Raw genomic sequence first — 22,632 nt, 5'->3', positions numbered from 1 at the left:
TGAAGAGAGGAAGCATCTTGATCAAGAAGAGAGTATTTGAAGAAGAAGGAAGCATCTTGATGAAGAGAGAAAGCACTTGATCAAGAGAGGAAGTACTTTGATTTAGAGAGGAAGCTGCATGATGTAGTGAGGAAGTACTTTAGGAAGAGAGGAAGCACTTTGAAGAAAGAGAGGAAGCTGCATATGAAGAGAGGAGCACTTGATCAAGAGAGGAAGTCTTTGAAGAAGAGAGAAGCACTTTGTTGAAGAGAGGAAGCACTTTGTGAAGAGAGGAAGTACTTTGAAGAAGAGAGGAAGCTGACATGATGAAAGAGAGGAAGCACCTTGTATAAGAGAGGAAGTACTTTGAAGAAGAGAGGAAGCACTTTGTTGAAGAGAGGAAGCATCTTGATCAAGAGAGGAAGTACTTTGAAGAAGAGAGGAAGCATCTTGATGAAGAGAGGAAGCACCTTGATCAAGAGAGGAAGTACTTTGATTTAGAGAGGAAGCTGCATGATGTAGTGAGGAAGTACTTTGTTGAAGAGTGGAAGCATCTTGATCAAGAGAGGAAGTACTTTGAAGAAGAGAGGAGCTGCATGATGAAGAGAGGAAGCACTTGATCAAGAGAGGAAGTACTTTGATTTAGAGAGGAAGCATCTTGATCAAGAGAGGAAGTACTTTGAAGAAGAGAGGAAGCTGCATATGAAGAGAGGAGCACCTTGATCAAGAGAGGAAGTACTTTGATTTAGAGAGGAAGCTGCATGATGTAGTGAGGAAGTATTTGAAGAAGAGAGGAAGCATCTTGATGAAGAGAGGAAGCACTTGATCAAGAAGGAAGTACTTTGAAGAAGAGAGGAAGCACTTTGTTGAAGAGAGGAAGCACTTTGTTGAAGAGAGGAAGCACTTTGAAGAAGAGAGGAAGCTGCATGATGAAGAGAGGAAGCACCTTGATCAAGAGAGGAAGTACTTTGAAGAAGAGAGGAAGCACTTTGTTGAAGAGAGGAAGCATCTTGATCAAGAGAGGAAGTACTTTGAAGAAGAGAGGAAGCTGCATGATGTAGTGAGGAAGTACTTTGAAGAAGAGAGGAAGCACTTTGTTGAAGAGAGGAAGCATCTTGATCAAGAGAGGAAGTACTTTGAAGAAGAGAGGAAGCTGCATGATCGATGCATGATGGAGTGAGGAAGCATCTTGATGAAGAGAGGAAGCGTAAGAACCGATAACATTTACAAAATATTAAATTTATTTTGTAAATTTTCCAAAAGCCTTAGTACCAATATAATATAAATGCACTAAAATACATCCCTCTTCCAAAAGCGTAAGAATGATAATATTTACAAAAAATATAAATTTATTTTGTAAATTTTCCAAAAGCTTAGTACCAATGTAATATAAATGCTCCAAAAATACCATCCTCCTTCAAAAGCGTAAGAACGATAACATTTACAAAATATTAAAATTTATTTTGTAAATTTTCCAAAAGCCTTAGTACCAATATAATATAAATGCACTAAAACCCAACTGCAAGCATGTATTCAAAAAATGCATTCAATACAAATTTGATTGCATTTTTTGAGATGGAAGTGTATCTGAATTCACAATTGTAATTCAGGAATACTTCCATCTCATTGATAAGAGGCTAATGTTTTTTCTCATTAATAAGGCGCTGTTGGCCTCTATCCATAGCCGAAGTGGATATTAACGTATGTTAACGTAAAAAGTAAAAACATGTTTTTTTTTTTTTTAAAATCATTTAGTAATTAATAATATTTAGCACTCATAGTAAACATTAAAATTATAAGAATCGTTATGAAGAAAATTGAGAACTTATGATTTTTATTTAAGAAAATGATTAATAATATATAAATAACCATATAAACAACATTTTAGATTCTCTTGAAAAAAAGGTAGTGGGGCTTCCAGGCCTTCGTGCCTCTAGCCCTGAAGATGTTTAGTATAAAATGAAGTTTTTTGGAGGGGCTTCCAGGCGCGTTGCGCCCTCTAGCCATAAAAATTTTTGTGTAGAGCACTCAAAATAGTATAACTTTGTCCGGACAAGTAAGGGTCTATCGTCGCTACAGGAAAAGTTACAGGCGTTCAAGGAAGTAAACTTTGAGAAGCCTTTTCCCCCTTATAGAATGAGATAGGACGGTTATTTATACAAAACTGACAACACTTGACGAGTAGTTTTTTGTGCTGAACAAAAGTGTCATATAAACATCTGTCAAAACCGTTTTTTACTTCACTTAAAATGCCACGTAAGCTACGTAGAATATAGTAAGAGGAAGGGAGCATTGAAACATCCAATAGTAAAACTGACACCACAACAACAGTTGCAACAACAAATGATGAATGACCCCACTATGTTGCAAAAATGTCAAGCAACCCAATGCGTTTAAACCGAGTTATTGGTGCACAGGGTGGAGGTTTTAAGAGCGGCACTTTTAGCGAAAATGGCGGCTATGGTGAGCTGCAGAATGGAACAGCTTATAACCAAGTCAAATGAATTTGAGTTCACTCAAAATCAAATACAGATGTCAAAAGTAAACATAGACATACAGAACAAATAAGTGAAACGAAAGAAACTAGAATATGACAGAACACACAAAGAAACTCAATGAGTTAAACGTAGAGAAAAAGAAAAAGAAGAACAACTGAAAGAACTAAGTACAGAGGAAATGCGAAAAAAGTTGTCAGAAAAAGCAGAAGTAGCAAAAATGGAACAAGATGTTATAATTTGAAAAACCATACTATCAATAAAAGTTGAAAGATGAAGAGATAAAAAAAAAGCAATGAAGAATATATGGTAGCGATGACGTATAAAAAAGAAGTTGAGCAAATGTAAAGGAAGAAAACTTTTACGTTGCAAAACAAACGTACAGTATGAAACTTAGCACAGAAGTAAAATAACGAAGCAGCCATGCAAAGGCATGAAAGCGAGAATATATAAAGCTAATAATGATGGTTAATCCGCCAAGCACGCTAAAGCAGCCAATTATAGGGTCATAAGAAAAATACAAGCGGATGAAGAAGTTAAATGAAGCTTTAATGAATGCTGACCTTAAAGAATGCTATCGAAGCTCTTTCATAGTAAGGTGAAACTAGTGGCGACTTTCTCATCTGGAAAAAACTGAAGTCTGAAGGTTTTCGACAAGGTTACGAGAAGTGACAAAATATGACGAAATACAAGATGCGGGCAACGAGACAGCAGTTCAAAGTGCTATGACGCCCCGTTAGAGCAACTGGTTGTGGAAAGTCAAGAAAAACGAGTTTAACAGACAAAACAGACCTAGTAATGCCTTTTCTTAAAACGAAATCAGGTAGGACATAATGCTGCAGATGGAACATATGTGCCAGCTTGTGGAACTTTATATTATTCCACAACCTCCAAGAGAAGCACTGCACCAGGATCCTAAAACATTTACATGTCACATGGACAGACACGGCATGCACCAAAACCACACACAACAACAGTTCAAATCAGCACCACAACAACAACCAAACCAAGTTTCAAAAATGCCAGCACAGAACAACAGTTCAAACCTGCACAGAACACAAAGTTTCAAAATCAGCACCATAACACAACACACACAGCAACAACAGTTAAAACCTGCACAACAAACATCAGACGCAGCACAAACACAACGAGGCAAAGGAATAAAAGAAGTCGAGAAAGGAAACAAGAATTCTTTACAAAATGCTTAGGAAGATTATGGTTACCAGATACTTTGAACTTTAGTGACCAGATATAAAGAACTATTAAGAAGTTCAGGAAGGAATACTGACCCACCTATTTTAAGCTTTATGGTTCAGCACAATGGGATATAATTTCAAAATACCTGAAATAAAGCTCGCTATAGGGATATTGATTTTATAGCATATCATCAAATGACATGAATGAATTTACTGCAGAGATATTTGGTGTCAGAGCTAAATGATAATCAACCTTCTTCATGAAACGCGTAAAAATAGAGAGGAAATGAAAGAAGAAGGTTTTATGAGTCCGGATGACTTAGATAGTGAATTGTTAAAAACGGTCTCGAATTATATGAAATGCAGCAGATGAGGTTACAAGAAACTCCACAGGAAGAAGTTTCAGATACAACCAGACATGAAGAAATGTTCAGCAACAACAAGCTAGAAGAGCCTGAAGGAACGAACAAATCCTACCTTTGAGAAACTAACTTCACAGAATAATGAAAGATTTGGAACAGCGAAAAATTATTGAACCCTCAACAAGATATGAGGTGAATATGGAATCTTTCAAGAGTCTAGAAAAATTCGGTCTGAATAGTAGAAGAATATCAAAAATGTTTGCCGACATAAAAAGGAACTCCACAAATGAGATGAAATATCAGCATAGAATGGAATACTGAAAGAAAATTTTACGCAAATACATAATCTTTTGTACTTACGACATATACACGTTCAATCTTTGGCTGAACCGGTGAAAATAAAAGGTTAAATTTTCAAACAAAAATATAGAATTGAAAACATTGTTTTAAAGTTATTCAGCAATACCAATATGGAAACAGACTACACTTTTGTTTTTCAGACTATGAATAATGAGATGGGTGATAAAAGCTAATCCGGAAGGTGGTTCATAAATTACAACTCAATTCCAAGAAGTTGTAGACGCAATGGAGTGAATGGTGAACCAGATATAGCTGGTATTTTTCAGCGCGGTTTAAGCCATTGAAGATATGAACATGCAGATCTTTTTGCGCCAGTATGAATGAAAAGTGAAGGGCAATAACACTGACGTTTAGACCATTTATCTCAAGACTACACACGAACCATAGAGATGTATATAATTGGTGAGAGTTTAGAAAGAAAGTTTAGGAGAGAGAAGGAAGGAACCTATTGTACTGACTTGCAATCGAAAGTTTGCAAATTCATAAAAATTACTTGTGCGAATGACTGAGAGGGATGAAATATTTAGAAACTCAATGACAGTACAAATGAATTTAGTATTGAAAACATGTTTTGACAATAAAACCAACTACAGAAATAAATGACAGCGAGACTGAACATTGGTAAAGAGCTTCCCATTCAAAAAGATATTATGGTAACTGGAAAGAAAAAGAATGTAAAAACATATATTTGGAAACAGAGCTTATTCCATATGGACCAGCTTGTTTGAAGACTGAACGGAAACTAGGAAGAGTATGCACATAGCGAAGATCAAATACAAACTATGACAAAATCTTCTAGGATATAGGTTACTGAAGATGGGCGATCAAGAGCCAAAGGCAAAAAGGACATGGGAAATTTCAACAGTACTAGGTGGAGAACATGAGGCAAGATGCAACAACTTTGAAGCAGGGGCAGTTTACCAAAGTGACACAAAAGAAGAAGAGAAGAGAAGAGTAGAACAAGTGAAGTAGTGAAGAAGTAATTCATCTAGTGAAAGTAGTGGAATGAAGGAAAAAGAAGAGTTAAAATTCAGTTAAAAACTCAGTCAGGAAAGAAGTAAGCTTGGTCCGAGTGGGTTCTATTATGAATATATAAATCCACTATTTATATTTTTACCCATATAAATGTACGCCGCTCAGAATATAACGCCAACATTTTGGAGCCCTAACGGAAATGTTTCGAATGGGTTATACGATGCGACAATGATTAAGAAGGTCAGAATAGTTTTCTGGAACTTACGAATATACAACTGTGTTTCTTATGGAAACGTAGTGAGTTTGGAGAAGGTTTTTCAACACAGTAATATTGCTTTGCGACAGGTTTCATATTATTTTATTTGACAAATCTTTTCTTATACGTGGAACAAGACATTGAAATAAACTTTCTGCCAAGTTTGTTGCAAGAAAGAGTTGCAATGGAATTTTTTATGTCGGATACATATGCTCGAAAGTTTTCAATGGGATATTAAGTATATATCTAAACTCTGATTAGTTCAAACATGACAATGGGCCAACTATGAATGTTCGCTTTGAGAACTCAGTACAACACAAGCTGAGAACAAAGACCAGTAAATGCCCACTATTGGGAAAATAAGAAGACTTGACCTAACGTTCCAGGAGTTTTATGTTGACTTTTGACAAACTGCAGCAGCATACCAAAGTAAGACTGAACTAGAGTTCCTTTTCATCTTTCCTCATCTTTCAGGTTTTTAAGATACTTGCAAACTGGGCAGGAAAAATTCTTATCGAAACTTATCAAGCAAAAAATAACTTAGTCATTGCACAACAAAAGACCATTCAGCATTATGTAGCTAGAATGGTGGAGCCAAGTTCTGTGATTTTGCAAAAACAAAGTTGACTTGACTTTGGTTCTCAAACTCAAATGAAGTAACTATTAATTTAAATGCTGCTGGAGATGCTTGGGACCAGTTATAGTTCAATGTCGAAAAATTTGAATGCAAGAGAATAGGAAAGCAGACTTGCAGTCTATATGTTGGACCCAGATATTTCAAATGCTTTAGCTGCCAATATATTGCAGTTCACTTATGTTCCTACTACACAAATATCTGTCAAGAGATTTTGCAGGTGAGTTGGGAAACCAAAATCCAGGAGCCGCAAGTGAAGAAAGATTTGCTTTAACAACTGCAATGAAACATGCGAGATACTATGTTTGACTTGTTCAGAACGAACTATATAATGAACTATCTTGTTTTACAACATGGTATTAAATATATATCACATAGATGGCATATTATCCAAGAGAAGATTTCTACAGTTGAGGAATATGAGGTATACAACTTGACATGTAGATGCTATGAACTTTAACAAACATTCACCCCATTAACCCTGAAATGCAAAGTTCTATTATGCCATATTGAATATGGACTCATACAGAGGTCAAAAACTCAATATACAAATGGAGACGCGTTCAAACTTTTTGGCCTTGCATTCATTTTGCTGATTCAGAGACTTTATGGGTGGTATTTTCAACTGGTTGGTACAAGTTAACAAAAATCAATAATACAAGGGTGAAGAGCGGTCCGATTGAATTGAGAGCAAGAGTTTACAAACCAATAGCACTTTTCACGGAAGATGCCTTTTGAAGATTCGTTCGATGAAAACCTGCTGGGGCTCCTCAGATTGGCTTACGAAGTTCCATGAGCAGATTTTGGCAAACAGGTAGTAAGTTGTTCTTGACTGACTTCTCTCCGTCAATATTGACAGTACGCAGTTTGACTAATATGTATTATATAACTTTTTTTAGTAATATGCGGTCAGTTTTGAAGTATATTTTTGTCCTGCTTCAAGAACTTTCCACCATTTCATGTTATACTGACTTTCTTTGCTTTATGAAAATATTTTGGTCAGCAAAGACTGCTATTTATAAACATTTTCCATTGTTTGTTAAAGAACTATTCTGGGTCAATGTATTTTTGTATTGTTTGTGATAATAAACCTTTGTTCTGCTTTCAATCAATGATATCCGAATACGTTCATCTTTTTATTCTAAGTAAAATGTCATTTCGAAAATAGAAAGCGTAAGTGTTTCAAAAGGTTTAATGGCGGTGCAGATGTGAGTTAAATTTCACCAACTCAAACAAAATCAAGTTGTTATGTCAATGTCAGAACAGAGATGTTGAAAATGGGGATAACATACGAAAGACCAAGATGGTATAACAATAGTTCCTGTAAAGAAACAACCACATACCTGAAGTTTAGAAGAGATCTTAAGTTCTGTGCAATATTCGACGACTACACAACAACTGCAAGAAAACTTCAACTCAGGCGAAAGATTTGTCAAGCTTTAGGTATAATGTTAAACTTGGTCGAACACAACCCTGTAAAAGTGAACTGCATATGTCATTTGCACTCATGAAGTTTTGAAAGAACTATTGAAACTCTTGACAGAGCGGACGATATAAACATCAAAGAAAAGAACCCGACATTAAGTTGCTGATGGTGGTTTCATATAATGTAATTGACAAGATATAACGTTATGAAAGGAGTGAAAACGTTTGAACTTAAATATAGTTCCCAGACGTTATAAAAATATTGCGACCACAACATATTCATTAAAATTTATTTGCTAAGTAAATGGCAGAAATATAATGGTTTTACTATTACGACTAAAAACATGGAGTCATATAATTCTATAACAACAGACTTAAAAAGTCTCAGGACGATATTGTAAACTAACCTTAAACACAATGAGACTAAAGCCTGTTTTGATCTTTGACACCACGAAGATTTTAATTGGTGTGAATCGGTAAAAATACTGCTCCTTTGAAGATACTTACCAGATATACACCCAACAGGTTTTGTTGACTTATTAATACTTTAAGTAGGGTGTAACATGGTGCCTGGCAACTAGAGCAGGTTTTCATTATGTTTGGATTCGGACTGATTTACTAATAGAAGATATGAGCTTATAATACAAACTATGTTCTGGTTTTTACTACCACAGTTTCTATAACAGGAAAAGGTGTCATACAAGGAATGTCTATTCAATTGCCATTAAGCACACCAATCTTATATATTTGTTTTCAAAAACTTAGGTTTCAAAAGTGTATGTCGAATGTCCGACAGAAAACTACATTATGACCAAAAGATACTTATGCGTAGTATAACCACATTCTCTCTGCTGGTTTGCTATTGTTCATTCGAATGCAGATTTTCACTTAGTAAACTCAAAAACTTTGAAACATAAATTAACGTTGCTTAGTTTGACGCAAACTTTGTTCTCTGTAAAACTTTTATGTTCCTATGTATTTGTCAATGAGAGCAGCAAGTTTTCGAATTGGAAGATGCAAACTGGTTGAATAGTTATTGTATGACAAGAACAACTTCAACAACAAATAGCTCCAAGAACAGGACCAAAATGGCAACAAATAGACAAGATACAACAAAGTCAAGAATAAAAAAATGTTATTTTTTATTTTTATAAAATGTTACAGATAGATGTTTCAGATTTTTATGACTTCCAAAAGCATCAGAAATATGTGTCCCATTTCAAGAACTATAAAAAGGCAGTCGAGAATTTGAAAGTTTAGTCATTTATGTCGACTCTGCCCAGAATGTATGTCATGAAAGAATGGATGTAGGCTTTAACAAACCAAGAGCAACAATAGTTTCAGAACAAGAATAGTACAGAAGACTTAAGAAAATAAAAGTCGTACAAGTTTGGCATGAAGATGTTTAGATGCTTGGGATATCTGATTGTCAAAGTTAAGAAAGATTTTTCAGTTCGATATTGACATTTGCCAACGGTGCAATTTTTGCCAATTGACCTCTGAGAATGTACCTTGTCTTCACACATGACTCAAGATACTTCATTTCTCATCTGTAACAAGACCAGAGTTCCTGAGACATGTAAGAATGCAAGGTTCATTGACAATTGTTTCAATTGAATTGTAAATTCCATACCTTGTCAAGTCAATGTCAGACTTATTTATGAACGGGAAGTATCCAGCATGTTGTCTGACTGCTGAGGGTTAGGTTGGTACCATTCGAACTTGACACTTGCAATTCCTTCAATTGCATTCAAAATGTCTGAGTCGGAGTCAACCATTTGTTCTCTCTTGTAGTCTTGAAAGCGTCAAGAAGCATTGCAGCTGTTGTGACATTGCCATATGCATAGTAAATGTGACCATCCAAATCTGTTATGGTCAATCTGAGATTGTGTCCTTTCTTATTTCCGTCTTGTATGGCAGCAAGTACACCCATGAAGCCTTCTTTGTTCTTTCCTTCGTCAAAGTTTACTGTAAAGGTTCGACCAGATGTAATTTGACTTCTAACTTCACGGTACTTCTCATATGCATATCTTGTTCTTTCCATGGAGCATGACCATCCTCTGCACTACCTTTTTTCCTTCTCAAAGGATGCAATTGTTCGTCATGTTTCCAGTAGAATCTGGCAAAGCCGTCGTGTCCTTCAACTTGAGGTTCACTAACATCGAAAGGCATGTCCATAAGACGTTCTTCTTCTAACCTCTCTAGTCTGTTTGGATAATTTGCACGTGCTGTTTCCAAATCCATTTCGTAGCGAAGACCAGACAATTTGTCATAGACTTTTATGGGTCTTCCCTTCCTATATTTAAAATTCTTCGAAACTCTCCAACCATATCTTTGCAACTCTGCTTTTATTCTAGCAGACTTTCTATCCATTCTATATGGGGGCATTTTTATAAAAATAAAAAAATATTTTTTCTTTACTTTACATAACCGCCTGCTGCCATAAGTCTTTGACGCCAACCCATACCAGCTAATGAAGGTTGACTTGGTTTAGTTTCCAAACTAAACTTTGGTTTTGGTTTATCTTCAGTTTTTGGTTTTTCTTCTTCTATCGGTTTTTCGTCACTTTTCGGTTCCTCTGACTTTACTTCACTTGCAGGAACAGTTGTGTCGTCAACATCTTCATAAATATCATATGCCATTGTTTTTGTTTTCCTTTCAACTTTTTGTGTTTGTTGTAAAGTTTAGAATATTTCGACTCTAAGTCAATGAAGATGTTCTATAATGAACTGTTGGTCAGTGAAGTAAACTTTTCCATCTGTTGTCTCGAAAGCTCCTTCAGACTTCAATATTTTATTTGTGAGAGTCTGTTTCTTTTTGAGATACTTGCCGTTCCATTTTTATGAAAAGTGACTTTATAGTTAGAGTTTGTATTTCCAGACCTGGCACTTTCTATTATTGAATTTTCTCTTCATCTGTAAGTTCTTTGACGGGTTTTGACAATGGTTCTGAACTTTTTGTTTGTGGTGTCAAATCTACCGTTTCAACTTCTTCGGTCATTTCATCTCAGTAAAAAATTTTAGTTTGGTTTGTTTCAACTGGTTGTTGTTGTTTTTTAAGTCGGTCTAAAACTTCCTGAGGTATAGGAAGAACTTGACAAACACGTGGTGTAACTGCTGGAAGCCGACAAATCCATCTTGAACCCATTTGTCTCAATGCTGTATTGTTCATTTCATCTCAGTAAAAAAATTTACATTCCCCAAGTTTGAGGTGGTTGCGTTGGTTATTGTTTACCCACTGTTGTGCATGTTATATCCTCTGTTAAAGAATCTTTCACCTTGGTCCATATAGTGTCCTGCTTGGTTATAGTAGTCATTTGCTTTGTTATAATAGTTTCCTGCTTGTCTTCCTACATTGTCCATCCATCCTTGAACTTTTCCTCTTGTTCAGGATTTGGAATAAGATTTGTTGCATCTCGTGCTACATCCCAACCTTTCTGTACAGTTTGTATAATAGGTTGTGCTTCTCTTTAAGTATACCTAATGTACTCAAAATCTTCCTTCCAACTCCAAATACACCTCTGGCTATTGTTCCCACTGCGGCAAAAATCTGGATGCAACTCCTGCTAATGCGCCAAATAAACCCATTTCTTATGGGTTAAAAATGACGAATCCAAACAAGGACCCCTATGTTTCTAAGCAACAAAAAAAGCACTCATGGTAAAAATCTTTAGTTCAACACCAAATGCTTGGTTTATGGATATCTTGGAAAACATTCCGAGAGTTAGAACAGATGGACCACCATACTGGCTAATATTTGTCGGTCAAAACACAAGATACTGTGAAGCCATACCATTATGGTCCAAAAATATTTAGATGTGAAAACTGCTTTGACAATATTCGTTGACAAATACCATCCAACAAAACTGACATCTGACTGTGAAAGTTCTTTCAAATCAGATGATGTAAAAAACTATCTGCGTTCAAAAAATGTAAACCAATATTTCATTGTCGACCAAAACCATTCTGCTCTTGTGTCATTGACGGTTGTATAAAAATGTTAAGAGACTTAAACCAACCACAAGGTGGTGAAGCAAATGAAATGTCATATGACGACAAATATAGACACTTCTCCATGGCAAAGATGAGACAAGTTTTAAATATTTACAATAGCCGTAAACAAAAAGGTTTGGGAAACCACTCCCCTGAAGAAATGAAAAACAACCCTGACTTAGAGAAAGACTATATATTTAATAATTTAGTCAAAAGAGACAAACAAGAAAGAATGCCGGGCTTCAAACTTCAGAAAGGTGACAAAGTAAAAAATAAATACCTAAACGCGACCCATATGAAATACTATTGACTATGACAACAATGGGAACTCGACAGGTACTCACATTCGTGTTCGTAAAAATAGAAGAAATATACAAGAGAATATTATGAAGTTTTAGGCAAACATGGCAAAATGTACACACTGCAAGCAGAAGATAAAACTACTATTGTCAGACCTCGTTTCAACTTGTCAAAGTTCAAGGTGGTATACTTTCAAAGACAGTTCCTAACAAATATAAGACAACTCCTGACGAATATGCTAAAGAAGTTGAAAATGACGACTAAGCAATTCTATACCATGCGTAAACTGTCATGTAAGGTGGCATGTAGTCTTTACTTTGTCCCGTTGTTTGCGTATATCCTGAAACGAAATGTGTATGGTTTCCTTCTCCTGAGTGTCACTCCAGTAACAATTTATAGCAAACTTAACTCGTCTTTAACATCATATCCTTTACCTTTTGTCATTCCTGACCAATCCAATATCTATGCTTATGCCAACCTGCTTGAGATGTACTTAAATCTATGTAGTGACTGTGTGCAGGTAAATTTTCACCTGAAATCGTTTTACTTCCACCTGTTTCCTTTGAAGAGTTTGCACAATACAAAAACCTGTCGACTATTTGAGTCCAAGTTCCAAAACCAAGTACTTTCTGGTCTGGTAGAGTTCATTGACGTATAAATAGAGCTATAGGATATAATGTTTGAAGTATTTCTGTCTTTAATGTTTGAAGCTCTGTTTTGTCTGCTTTCTTATCTAACATTGCTGGTAGTTCATATGCTTCAAAGTTTCTGGCATGACTTTCAATGTTCCTGCAACTGTTATCTAAATTGTTTAGTGTATCTTTACGCTTGTACTTGGATTCTCTAAAGGTGCACTTGAACCAAGGTCAAAGTTCAATATTATGTCGTCTGCTGTAAAAGTTGTAAAACTTGTATGTGTATGAGTCTTATTTGCTTTCTTCTCTAACTCATCGTTAACATAAGTTTTATCTGCTTTAAGTCTAAACATCCTGAAACCCATCCTGTATCGGCTTTAGTTTTAAAATCTTCGATGTCCATTCATGTACCAGTCAACCCTTTCTTCATTTCGTTATCTTTTTCATCCACATATTCCTTTCTGCTTTCTTCTCTAACTTACTAGCCACATATTCCTTATCCGCTTTCTTTTCAAGGCTAACGTTTAAGTCTGTTATTCAGATATAGAATGTATATGAGTTTTTAGAATATTCGTTTTCAGCTCTTGTCACTTCACTTGACATTTTATTGTCAACATATGTTTTGTCTGCTAGTTCAGGATGAGTATGTTCTTTTGTTGCATAAGCATTGTTAGCTCTTTCTTCTTCTTTTGCTATTGCATCGTCTACATATTCTTTGTCAGCTTTGTTGTCAACATCTGCTTTCAAAAGAAGTTCATTTATAGGTTTCTCGTTTAAAGTTCCTTTTGTTGGATTTATACAGACAGTATGGTTCTTATTGTCTTGAAACAGAAACTCATCTGTCATTGGGTTTAATGTCAGTTTTAAGTTTCCTTCTTTCAATGACTCAGATATCTTAGAATAGTTTGAAAAGTTTGTTGTGTTCTTATTTAGAGCTTGCATAATGAGTTGTCGGTTGTGTTGTATTTCTCTCATAGACGCTGTTTCATTTGACATTTTTATTCTAGATAAAATATGCTTCCAATAGAAAAAGAAAATTCTAGAGTTGCTACAACTAAACCATTAGATGAACTTTTTACTAATGTCGGTAAAAAGTTTGAGACAGATACCGTAAAGCATGAAGGCTATCGTTTTGACTACCCATTAAGATGGTTAAGAGACCCATCCGTCACAAAAGCTATTGGCTTTCGTAGAATGAAGTTCATTTCAGAAGCCATACATGGTTTCCCATTTACGGTCGGTTTTGAAGTTCGATACTATAACAAAGAAAAACGTATGTATGAGAAATTTGAACAGGGAAAACTTTTACAAGTTAGTTTGCTTGTAAACTTAGAAACAACTCTTCAAGCTTTTCAAGAAAAAATAAACGATATCTATATCGAATATGCAAACCAGTATAACATTGACGAGGGAGAGTACCATCTCGATATTATTTATGACAGGAAAAATGCAACTGTTAAAATCAATAGAATAGAAGACCTTGGAGAAAACGTTTATATTTCTACAAAATATAACAACTTGGCATGGTATAGATTTATGAGGATGTTAAATCAGCCTGCAGCATATCCAGTACCCCCGGACTTTTATGAAGTCGAAAACCCTAATGGAACATATGAAAATATTTTCGACCAAGATGCTATTATTGTTCATGCTTCATTTTCTGGTGCACAAAACTCTTTCTTATGCTTGGCAAATGACTTTTACGAAAAACCTACAAAGCTATATGAACCGCCGAGTGGAAGTATTTCAGACTTTCAAGTATGGTTTACAACAGATGGAAGAAAGAGAATAATTCCATTATACCATGCGTTTTACTTAGAACTTAGTTTCATATACAACTACTATCGAACGGTAAAAATATAATTTTTTAATACGGTTGAGGTGTTGGATTTGGTTGCCAACTAGACTGTGGTGCAGGTTCAGGCTGTTGTATAACAGGAGCTTGTTCTTCTGGTTCAGGGTCTTTAGGTATAATACCAACGAACTGACCTACTCTTTTACCAATATTTTTGACTCCGTTCCAAATTCCTCTTCCGACAGATTTTATTCCATTCCATATACCTCTTCCAACATTTCGAAAGAAGTTTCCTATTCTTCCAAAGAAACCCATTTTACTAGTAGTAAAAATCTAATGTCCACCTAGTCTTTTGCGTTTCCTGTTGAGTTCCATAGCATTCTTTAACTGGAGCTCATACATTATGTTTCTCCTCTGGTAGAAAACATATTCTGGGTCAACTCCTGTGTTCGCGTCATCTGCATAAAGTTGTTTATATCCCACTTCAGGGTTTGTATAAAACTCTTTCCATCTCATATTTGCATACCATGGTGGCAAACCTAACGCAGCTTCATTTGACATGGCAGTTTGCATTTGTACATCTGTTGGCACTTGACCATAGTTTGCCATTGCAGTTTGTATTCTAACTTCATTTGGAATATTCTCTGGGTTTGGTTGTCCAGGTTGCTGTGCATTCGCTAAGTTCTGTGCGTCCATTTAATATTAGATAAAAATATCTCTTACGAGTACATATACTGAACATTTGCAGGCATTGGTTCATCTTCATATTCTCTGTACTTTTCTGCCACGTCAAATAAATAAATGACACAATGGAAAAAACCTAAAACAAGTAGTCCTATTTCAAACCACATTTACTTACTAATAAAATTTCTTTATTGTGACACTTTCTCCGGTTTATAGGACCTCTCTCATATTCTATCTTGTCATATCTAAACTCATAGTCATGTATGTCCTCTAACCATCTCATAACGGTTTCCAAACCACTTTTATCGGATGTAAAGTAAAAGCATGGATGGTTATGTATAACGTCTAAAGTTTCTAAAGAGTCTCTCAAAGTCCAGTCTACTTGGTATTGAAAATCCCATGTGTTATAGAACGGCGGGTCCACTATAAAGAAAACATTTTCCTTGTCTTTATATTTTTCATACAACTCTGTCCAATGACATCTCACAAACTCTATACCCTCAATATATTTTTCTATGTTCTCTTTGAAAACATTTGTATAGTTAAGATATAAAACTTTTGACATAAGTGTTTCAATGTCATGAACTCTTATAGAACCACTATATAATAGTCTAGCAGATATACTATCCCAGTCTATATATTCTGCTTTTTTCAAAACCTCTCTCACAATATTTTTCTTATCTAATGGTATACGTTCCATCTTACCTATAGGTATCTTTTCTTTTAACGCTTTCAATATATTGTTTGTGTCTGGTATATGTTTGAGACGGTCCATATAGTTGTCGAAGTCATTGCATATAATCTTTGAGTCTGGGAATATTGTATGGCACAAATGGGATATATAGAAACTTCCACCGAACAAATCTACAAATGTTAGACCATTCGGTAGTTTCTTAAGTTCTCTCAATATAATATCTTTACATCTACTCTTATTTCCAAAGAACGGTAACGGTGGTTTTGTAAAATTCATTTATATATAATAATAAAAATGTTTTTTCCTGAAAAGTGACAGAAAAGGCTTCTCAAAGTATACTTCCTTGGAACGCCTGTAACTTTTCCTGTAGCGACGATAGACCCTTACTTGTCCGGACAAAGTTATACTATTTTGAGTGCTCTACCAAAAATTTTTTATGGGCTAGAGGGCGCAACGCGCCTGGAAGCCCCCAGTACCCAAAAAACTTCATTTTATACTAAACATCTTCAGGGCTAGAGGGCACGAAGTGCCTGGAGGCCCCACTACCTTTTTTTTTTTTTTTAGCGAAAAATGAATTAAATATTTAATACTTCTATCGAATTATCTCTTTGCTTCACTAATGAATGCAGAAATACTCTGTTGAATAGTACTAGAAGCATGTGTAATGCATAAAGAGCAAAATCTAATAAAATTTATCAAATTGAATGAATTATAAAGACATTTTAAGAGTATTGATGAGGATGGAATCCTGATGAGATGGTTGTTTTGTTTATTTGAGTGGAAATCCAATGAATATTAGCTTGAAACAAATTTTTAAAAAAAAGTAATGATGATTCTATTAATAATTTGATGTGGTATTAAAATATATCTTACTGTTGTAGGATCTATTATGATTTTAGAGAGATTTCATCAAAATTGCATTAATTCTTACTCGAAGTTACTACTTTGCATGAGTGAAGATGCTTTTGTATTGTAGATTTTAATTTTTAGTGAAATGCGCTGCTATTCTTATTTGATGATGAATCTTCATAACGTAATGTGTCAAAACAAAAAATAAAGTCAAAGATTTTATAAATTTATGGATGAAGATTATAAAGAAGGATCAGTATCTTTAAAAGAAGATCATTGCTCTAGCGATGACATTCAAAAAAGTCCTGATTTCGATATGATTTCATCCAAAATTGAAGAGATAGCCAAAATATTTCAAGAAATTCTTGAAAAAGCAAGCAACTCAGAAGATATTCCTCTTGGCAACTATATGAATGAGATTATTTCGAGACTATCTTTATTAGAAAACAAAGAATTAATCGAAAACACTGAAATACTATCAAAATTGCCTATAACAGATAATGTGCCATTATTCATTCAATTTTGTGGCTTTTTGTTTAGTCTAGATCGTACAGAATTGTCCGAAAACATAATTTGCCAAATTTTTAAGTTTATTGCACAGATAACATCTTGTTCAGAGATGAATATCAACTACTTATCAGATCATGTCATTATTGGCTTACTTTCTGATATAATTAACTATGATTTGCCCGATTCAATTTTATATTACTTACTAATAATTGCAAAAAATGCGTTATGGGTTGATACTTTGTTTGTTGAATACTCACAAGTATTCTCACTTGACTATTACGAGAAAATATCTGCAGATTTATCATCAATACAAGAAAATTACCAAAGCAAGATTTCTTCAGCTATTATGATGGCCGTTTTCACATACTGTAGAAAAACAGAAAATATCCAAGCGATTTTCAACATAACTTTAATAATTCATAATTTTTTAGATTTTGGTTACTTTGACAGCATAATGGTATACTATTTAACATATACATGGAAATGTTTGCTTGATTCCGATGCATTCGATTACGAACAAGCAAAAAATAGTAATTTGATGATATCCATCAACAAAATGAAAGATCAGTTCAAAATTGATGAAAGTCAAAGTGATATAGAGCTCAATGAAACCAAAGCTCTTAGTTTATCTCAATTTTTAGTCTTTTTAGCAGAAATTTATAAATTTGAAAAAATTGAAGTATTTTCAGACGATGAAATAAGTTATTTTATGGAATATGGTAATTGCAAGCTGTTTAGAAGTCTTTTATACTATTTGCAGACAATTTACGAAGCATACGACGTTGCTTTGATGTTTATGGATGAAATCATGGAAGTATATGATATAAATTATGATCTGAAGATATCTATTGCAAAATTGTTCGCAGAAATCATTGAAAATTCTCCAATTGAAATTCGAAAGAAATTTTTCTCGAATGACATATTTGTAATACTTGTTGAGTCACTTTCCACAATTGAAACTGATTTATATAATGATTTCATTGAAGCAATTGTTCAATTTGGAGAAATTGTAGATCATGTTGAAAATCCTCAGGAATTTCTTGAATGTGTAAACGATCCTGAAATAAGAGATGAAATTTTAGAGTTCGCTGATAATCTAGACGACGACGAACAAAATCGTCGTTTGGATGTCTTCATTGAAAAGTTTTATTCAGATTAATCATATTCTGTTGTTCTTTGAATATATTATTTTGTTTTTTTCCATATTTTATCCTCATAATTTGTTTGAAATATATCATGTATTGTAAAAATGTTATCTATTATTGAATTATCAATTGTTTCTATCATATATGTTAATTCCTGAGCAACTTTTATTTGTTGATTTGGTTATATTTAATTAAAAATTCAAGCTAAATGATTGAATCGATATCAAGTTTTACCGTAATAAACTATGTGGTGGAGTTAAGGTTAATAAAAAACCATAAAGTTACACTGGTGAAGTGAAACGATTATTAAAAACCAGAATAAAAAAAGTCGAAAAATCTATGAATATCGTAACATTTAATTACATAGAGATACAACGGGGCAATGATATCACAGATACAGATACATTTTCATTCATTATTAATGATGAAAGAATAGAATTATCAAAGTTTATCTCAATAATAATTTCAAATTCTGTTCATGATGCATATTTACGCGATCGTTCAGTTAAGTCAGTTAGCAAATATCTGAATCTATTATGCAATAATACAATCGACATGATTTCTGAATTTTTCAAAACAGGTGTTCTCAGGTTCGAAAACGATCATTCGCATAATAGAGATGTATTTGAAATTGGAAAGGCTTTTGAAATTGATTTCTTGACCAGCATTTTTTGTGCATTTGTTAAGTCAACATACAAAGAAATAAATGAAGAAAACTTTTATGATATCTACGATTGCTCAACAATTGAAAATGATACAAATAGGATGAACGAATGCATTTCATTCTTTGCATCGAAGATGTTTGTTCTACAAGAAGGATACAAAATAAAAACAATCAAAAGATATGGATATGACTTTTTTGAAAGTGTTTTGAGGTCAAAATCTCTGAAAATATCAAACGAAGATTCATTAGTCAGTACAATTATGAGTTTAAGCGAAGATGATATTTCGTTCTTTTCTCTTCTTAATCTAGTAAGAGTTGAATTTTGCAACAATATTTCTATTAAATCAATAAAAAACTTTGCAGTCAAACATGGTTTAGAGTCAATTTCAACTGAAGTCTTCGAGAGTGCTTTGCTAAAGCGTTCCAAAATTCATGGTGAACTTCAACTCTCTAATTCAAATTATTTTAGTCTGAAAGCATTTCCAAATAAACTTCAGCTTTCTAATGCAAATTGTTTTAAAGTAGAAACACTTCAAAATAAACTTCAGCTTTCGAATGCAAATGAGTTTTGTTTAGACACATTTCCAAATGACCTCAAAATTTCAAACGTGGAAGAGATTCGTGTAAATGATAACTCATATGATAACATGAGAAAATTAGGAAGTTTGAGAAAAGAACAACAATATTATAATCAAATTTATGAAGTTCTTGAAAAAGCATCAAAGGAAGAAGACCTTTTGACAATCAAATTTGCCGTTGATGAAAAATATTCTAATGTTCGCCGCAATAATGAAAGAAATATGATTCTTGAAGCAGCTTATAAAGATAATTTATGTCTTGTAAAAGATTTGTTCAACCAGGGTGCAGATATAAGAAGTAGAAATATTTATAATAAAACAATTCTTCATTTATTTTGTGAAATAGGTAATTTAGAAGGTGTCAAATTTGCTCTTAACTACATAGATATCAATGACGCCACATTCAGAAATCGTACACCCCTTTATTTTGCTATCGATAATAATCATGCGGATATCTGCGAATTTCTTAGTTCTCAGCCTAATATCAATAAAAATGTTAAAAACAAAGATAATGAAACTCCACTTCAGTTTGCAATACGCCTCCAACGAGAGAATATTATTGAAATTCTTCGTAGAAATGGATTCGCGTGATAAATTATTGTATGTATGATTAAAATTCTTAATTTAATGCTTTTGGTTTAGTTAAAGATCTGAATTAAATTATCATTTTTGAATGTGGCATCATTGATATCTATGACGCATCATGATGTAAGATTCATTCTTTTATTTAGAAATTCATATTGTTCACGCATATGACTCTTCTGGTTGTCAAAGTTCTGCGTTCAAGTTATGGATGCATAACAGATTGCCATTCCTGGAAACTTGTGATACCAATTTAATCCAATATGCTATAACTATAAATATTTGATGAATATATCGACAATTGAAACAAAAATATATAATAATCATTGAAATCTTACAAAAATACAAATCGATATCCCTTACAGGTAATAAATGATATTTTAGATACCTTTTTATGGAGTCATGAAAAGGTTGCAAAAGGCCAGAACTAAGGGTATAATTTTCTGCGATATAGTCTTACAGATTTTGCACCCTTATACTCTGTCCACTTGTTTCACAACTTACTATATATGTTGCTCAATATATCACAATAAAGCAGAGTTTAAAAATCTTTACTAAAAAGTGCCGTTTCAAGCTTATGTCTTTTCAAAGAAAAATAGAATGGCTTTAATTTGTGGACAAAAGTTTGTCTGGGCACAAGAATTAGTTGCAAACGAGCAAGAGACACGCGATGCTGCTATTGCTGATACAGCAGCATGGATTAAACAGCTCCAAGAGCTTCCAGCAAAAGATGCAGAAACAATTTGGTATATTTTATGGAATGCTCTCTGGATGACAGATGGACAACTTACACAGCATGCGTTTTGTGATAAAATTGTTGCCATTTTTGATGTTCTCTCCGTTGAAAATTCAAAAGCATTTTACAGAGCATATATCGAGTGCATGGTTAAGCAATGGGAAAGGCTTGACAAGTGGCGGACAGATAAATACCTCGTTTTATGCCGTAAAATTTTAGATAAGCTCGTTTCATTCTGCAAAGAACATAAAGATTACGATTTCTTGTTTGAAATCATTCATCTTGTATTCGAAAACACAAGAGGAAATGGTTTCAAGCTCCATTTAGTTGATGTTCTTACAGATTATCTCCCAGAGTTAGTTCAGATGGACGCAAAGACGGGATATAAGTTCCTTGCACCATTTGAAGATGAGTTTCTTAAGAGTACGACTAATGCTTCCTTAGTTTTAAGAATTGATTTTAAGATTATTACTCCTCTCATTGATTCTGTTGGAGAAGCCTTCTACGGATCAGAAGAAGAGTTTTGCATTAAGTTCCTTCGCACACTTCTTTCTCGTTTGAACAATTCCATCAAACATAAGGATTCTAACCAAAAGATACACAGCCTCAGAGTTCAGAAGGCTTCAGAGCTTCAAGAACTCCTTGTTGCTGTCAACTTGGATCGCCAAAACAAAGGAAAACCAGTTCTTAAGCTTGGCGTTATTGATGAAGAAGAAAACAAATAATTCAAAAGGTTTTCATTGTATATGCCTATCACAGATTTAATATAAAGTAATAGAATTTTATTTGAAAAAAAAAATTAAAAATTATTTAATTTAAACGTAATTAAAATTAAAAAGTCTCCCAGAACTACATATAGTGACCAATGGCAGTGCACTGTTCAACTTTGTCAGTAGATATTTCTCATTAAAATTAAGAATCCCGAACGTTGTGTCATTTTTGGAGATTCACATAGGTGCTGTTCCCCAAAATGGCATGTAGCGACCAGTAGCATTGCATTGATGCATTTTGTCAGCCAATATATCGCATTCAAGTTATTAACGCCGAACATTCTGTTATTTTTGGATATTTGCAAAGACCGCGTCCCCAAAATGATATATGGCAACCAAGGAAGGGGTTCATTGGATTCTTTTCTAAATTCATGGAAAATAAGATTAAAAAATTAATGGAAAATCAAATAATTGTTTTTTTATAAGACGAATACAAACAGTTTTTTATTAAGTATCAAAGGAAAAAATTGAAATTAAACTTTTTGGTTAATTGTGTCAGATGAGCTTTCTTCAGTCATGTTCCATGATTCAATTATCGATGCAAAACAGCATACTATAGCAACAAAGTATTCGAAGAAGCAAATGATCAATCCTAACCCACCACACCATCCTAATGAAAATGAAGCTACAAGGATGTGCGTAAAAGCGCGTCCCATAAGCTTTCCCATGAAATCGAAAAGTGTAATATGGAAAAACGAAGCAATTTCATGTATTGTAGCAAAAAGGCAAAAAACTGATAAAACTGCAGATTGAAAAACTGTTCCAAGTAAGTAGTTAGGTGATTCTAAGTCGAATTTAAATTCGAAAACTGCATATTTTTTCTTTTGGACAAGTTGAACTAAATTATAAGCAGAAGAAACTGCACAAATTAGAAATGATAATGCACTAATTACATAAACAAAATTGTGACATGCAGAGGCAATACATGCCATAATTTCAAAAATATTTCAAAAAGTGACAAAATCCTAAAAATTTAATCATAATTTGTGTTTTAAAAATATGTTATTTTAATATTA

At 33.9% G+C, this 22,632-nt stretch overlaps 7 protein-coding genes and 2 pseudogenes across 9 annotated transcripts, besides 1 other annotated feature; 4 read left to right on the top strand and 5 right to left on the bottom strand.

The window, feature by feature from the left end:
* Window positions 1–724: 724 nt before the first annotated feature.
* On the bottom strand, window positions 725–1,093 carry TVAGG3_0076630 (annotated as a pseudogene). Its single transcript has one exon. A coding segment is annotated over exon 1 (369 nt).
* An 8,268-nt stretch (window positions 1,094–9,361) lies between these two features.
* Window positions 9,362–10,055, bottom strand: TVAGG3_0076620 (annotated as a pseudogene). Its single transcript has one exon. A coding segment is annotated over exon 1 (694 nt).
* Window positions 10,056–11,496: 1,441 nt separating this feature from the next.
* Window positions 11,497–13,485: a mobile genetic element.
* Window positions 13,486–13,623: 138 nt separating this feature from the next.
* TVAGG3_0076600 (uncharacterized protein) lies at window positions 13,624–14,472 on the top strand (the record flags this gene model as incomplete). The annotated part of the gene is made up of 1 exon (XM_051221905.1): window positions 13,624–14,472. One exon carries the CDS (start codon window positions 13,624–13,626, stop codon window positions 14,470–14,472), a length of 849 nt encoding a protein of 282 aa, XP_051106891.1.
* Window positions 14,473–14,476: 4 nt separating this feature from the next.
* Window positions 14,477–14,719, bottom strand: TVAGG3_0076590 (serine threonine-protein phosphatase family; the record flags this gene model as incomplete). The annotated part of the gene is made up of 1 exon (XM_001303482.2): window positions 14,477–14,719. The coding sequence occupies one exon, from the start codon at window positions 14,717–14,719 to the stop codon at window positions 14,477–14,479; it is 243 nt and encodes an 80-aa protein (XP_001303483.1).
* Window positions 14,720–14,737: 18 nt separating this feature from the next.
* TVAGG3_0076580 (uncharacterized protein) lies at window positions 14,738–15,100 on the bottom strand (the record flags this gene model as incomplete). The annotated part of the gene is made up of 1 exon (XM_001303483.1): window positions 14,738–15,100. One exon carries the CDS (start codon window positions 15,098–15,100, stop codon window positions 14,738–14,740), a length of 363 nt encoding a protein of 120 aa, XP_001303484.1.
* Window positions 15,101–15,632: 532 nt separating this feature from the next.
* On the bottom strand, window positions 15,633–16,058 carry TVAGG3_0076570 (phage tail repeat-like family; the record flags this gene model as incomplete). The annotated part of the gene is made up of 1 exon (XM_051221904.1): window positions 15,633–16,058. A coding segment is annotated over one exon (426 nt), but the record flags the coding sequence as incomplete, so codon positions are not given.
* Window positions 16,059–16,823: 765 nt separating this feature from the next.
* On the top strand, window positions 16,824–18,368 carry TVAGG3_0076560 (armadillo (ARM) repeat-containing protein family; the record flags this gene model as incomplete). The annotated part of the gene is made up of 1 exon (XM_001303484.1): window positions 16,861–18,300. One exon carries the CDS (start codon window positions 16,861–16,863, stop codon window positions 18,298–18,300), a length of 1,440 nt encoding a protein of 479 aa, XP_001303485.1.
* Window positions 18,369–18,625: 257 nt separating this feature from the next.
* Window positions 18,626–20,119, top strand: TVAGG3_0076550 (protein ubiquitination; the record flags this gene model as incomplete). The annotated part of the gene is made up of 1 exon (XM_001303485.1): window positions 18,626–20,119. One exon carries the CDS (start codon window positions 18,626–18,628, stop codon window positions 20,117–20,119), a length of 1,494 nt encoding a protein of 497 aa, XP_001303486.1.
* Window positions 20,120–20,405: 286 nt separating this feature from the next.
* On the top strand, window positions 20,406–22,591 carry TVAGG3_0076540 (rRNA processing; the record flags this gene model as incomplete). Its single annotated transcript, XM_001303486.1, has 1 exon — window positions 20,711–21,571. The coding sequence occupies one exon, from the start codon at window positions 20,711–20,713 to the stop codon at window positions 21,569–21,571; it is 861 nt and encodes a 286-aa protein (XP_001303487.1).
* Window positions 22,592–22,632: the final 41 nt, after the last annotated feature.

This window comes from Trichomonas vaginalis, chromosome IV, assembly GCF_026262505.1.
Source record: "Trichomonas vaginalis G3 chromosome IV, whole genome shotgun sequence".
Lineage (NCBI taxonomy): Eukaryota > Parabasalia > Trichomonadida > Trichomonadidae > Trichomonas > Trichomonas vaginalis.
Note: the sequence above shows the minus strand (reverse complement) of the source record. Positions and strands in the feature narration are given on the sequence as shown.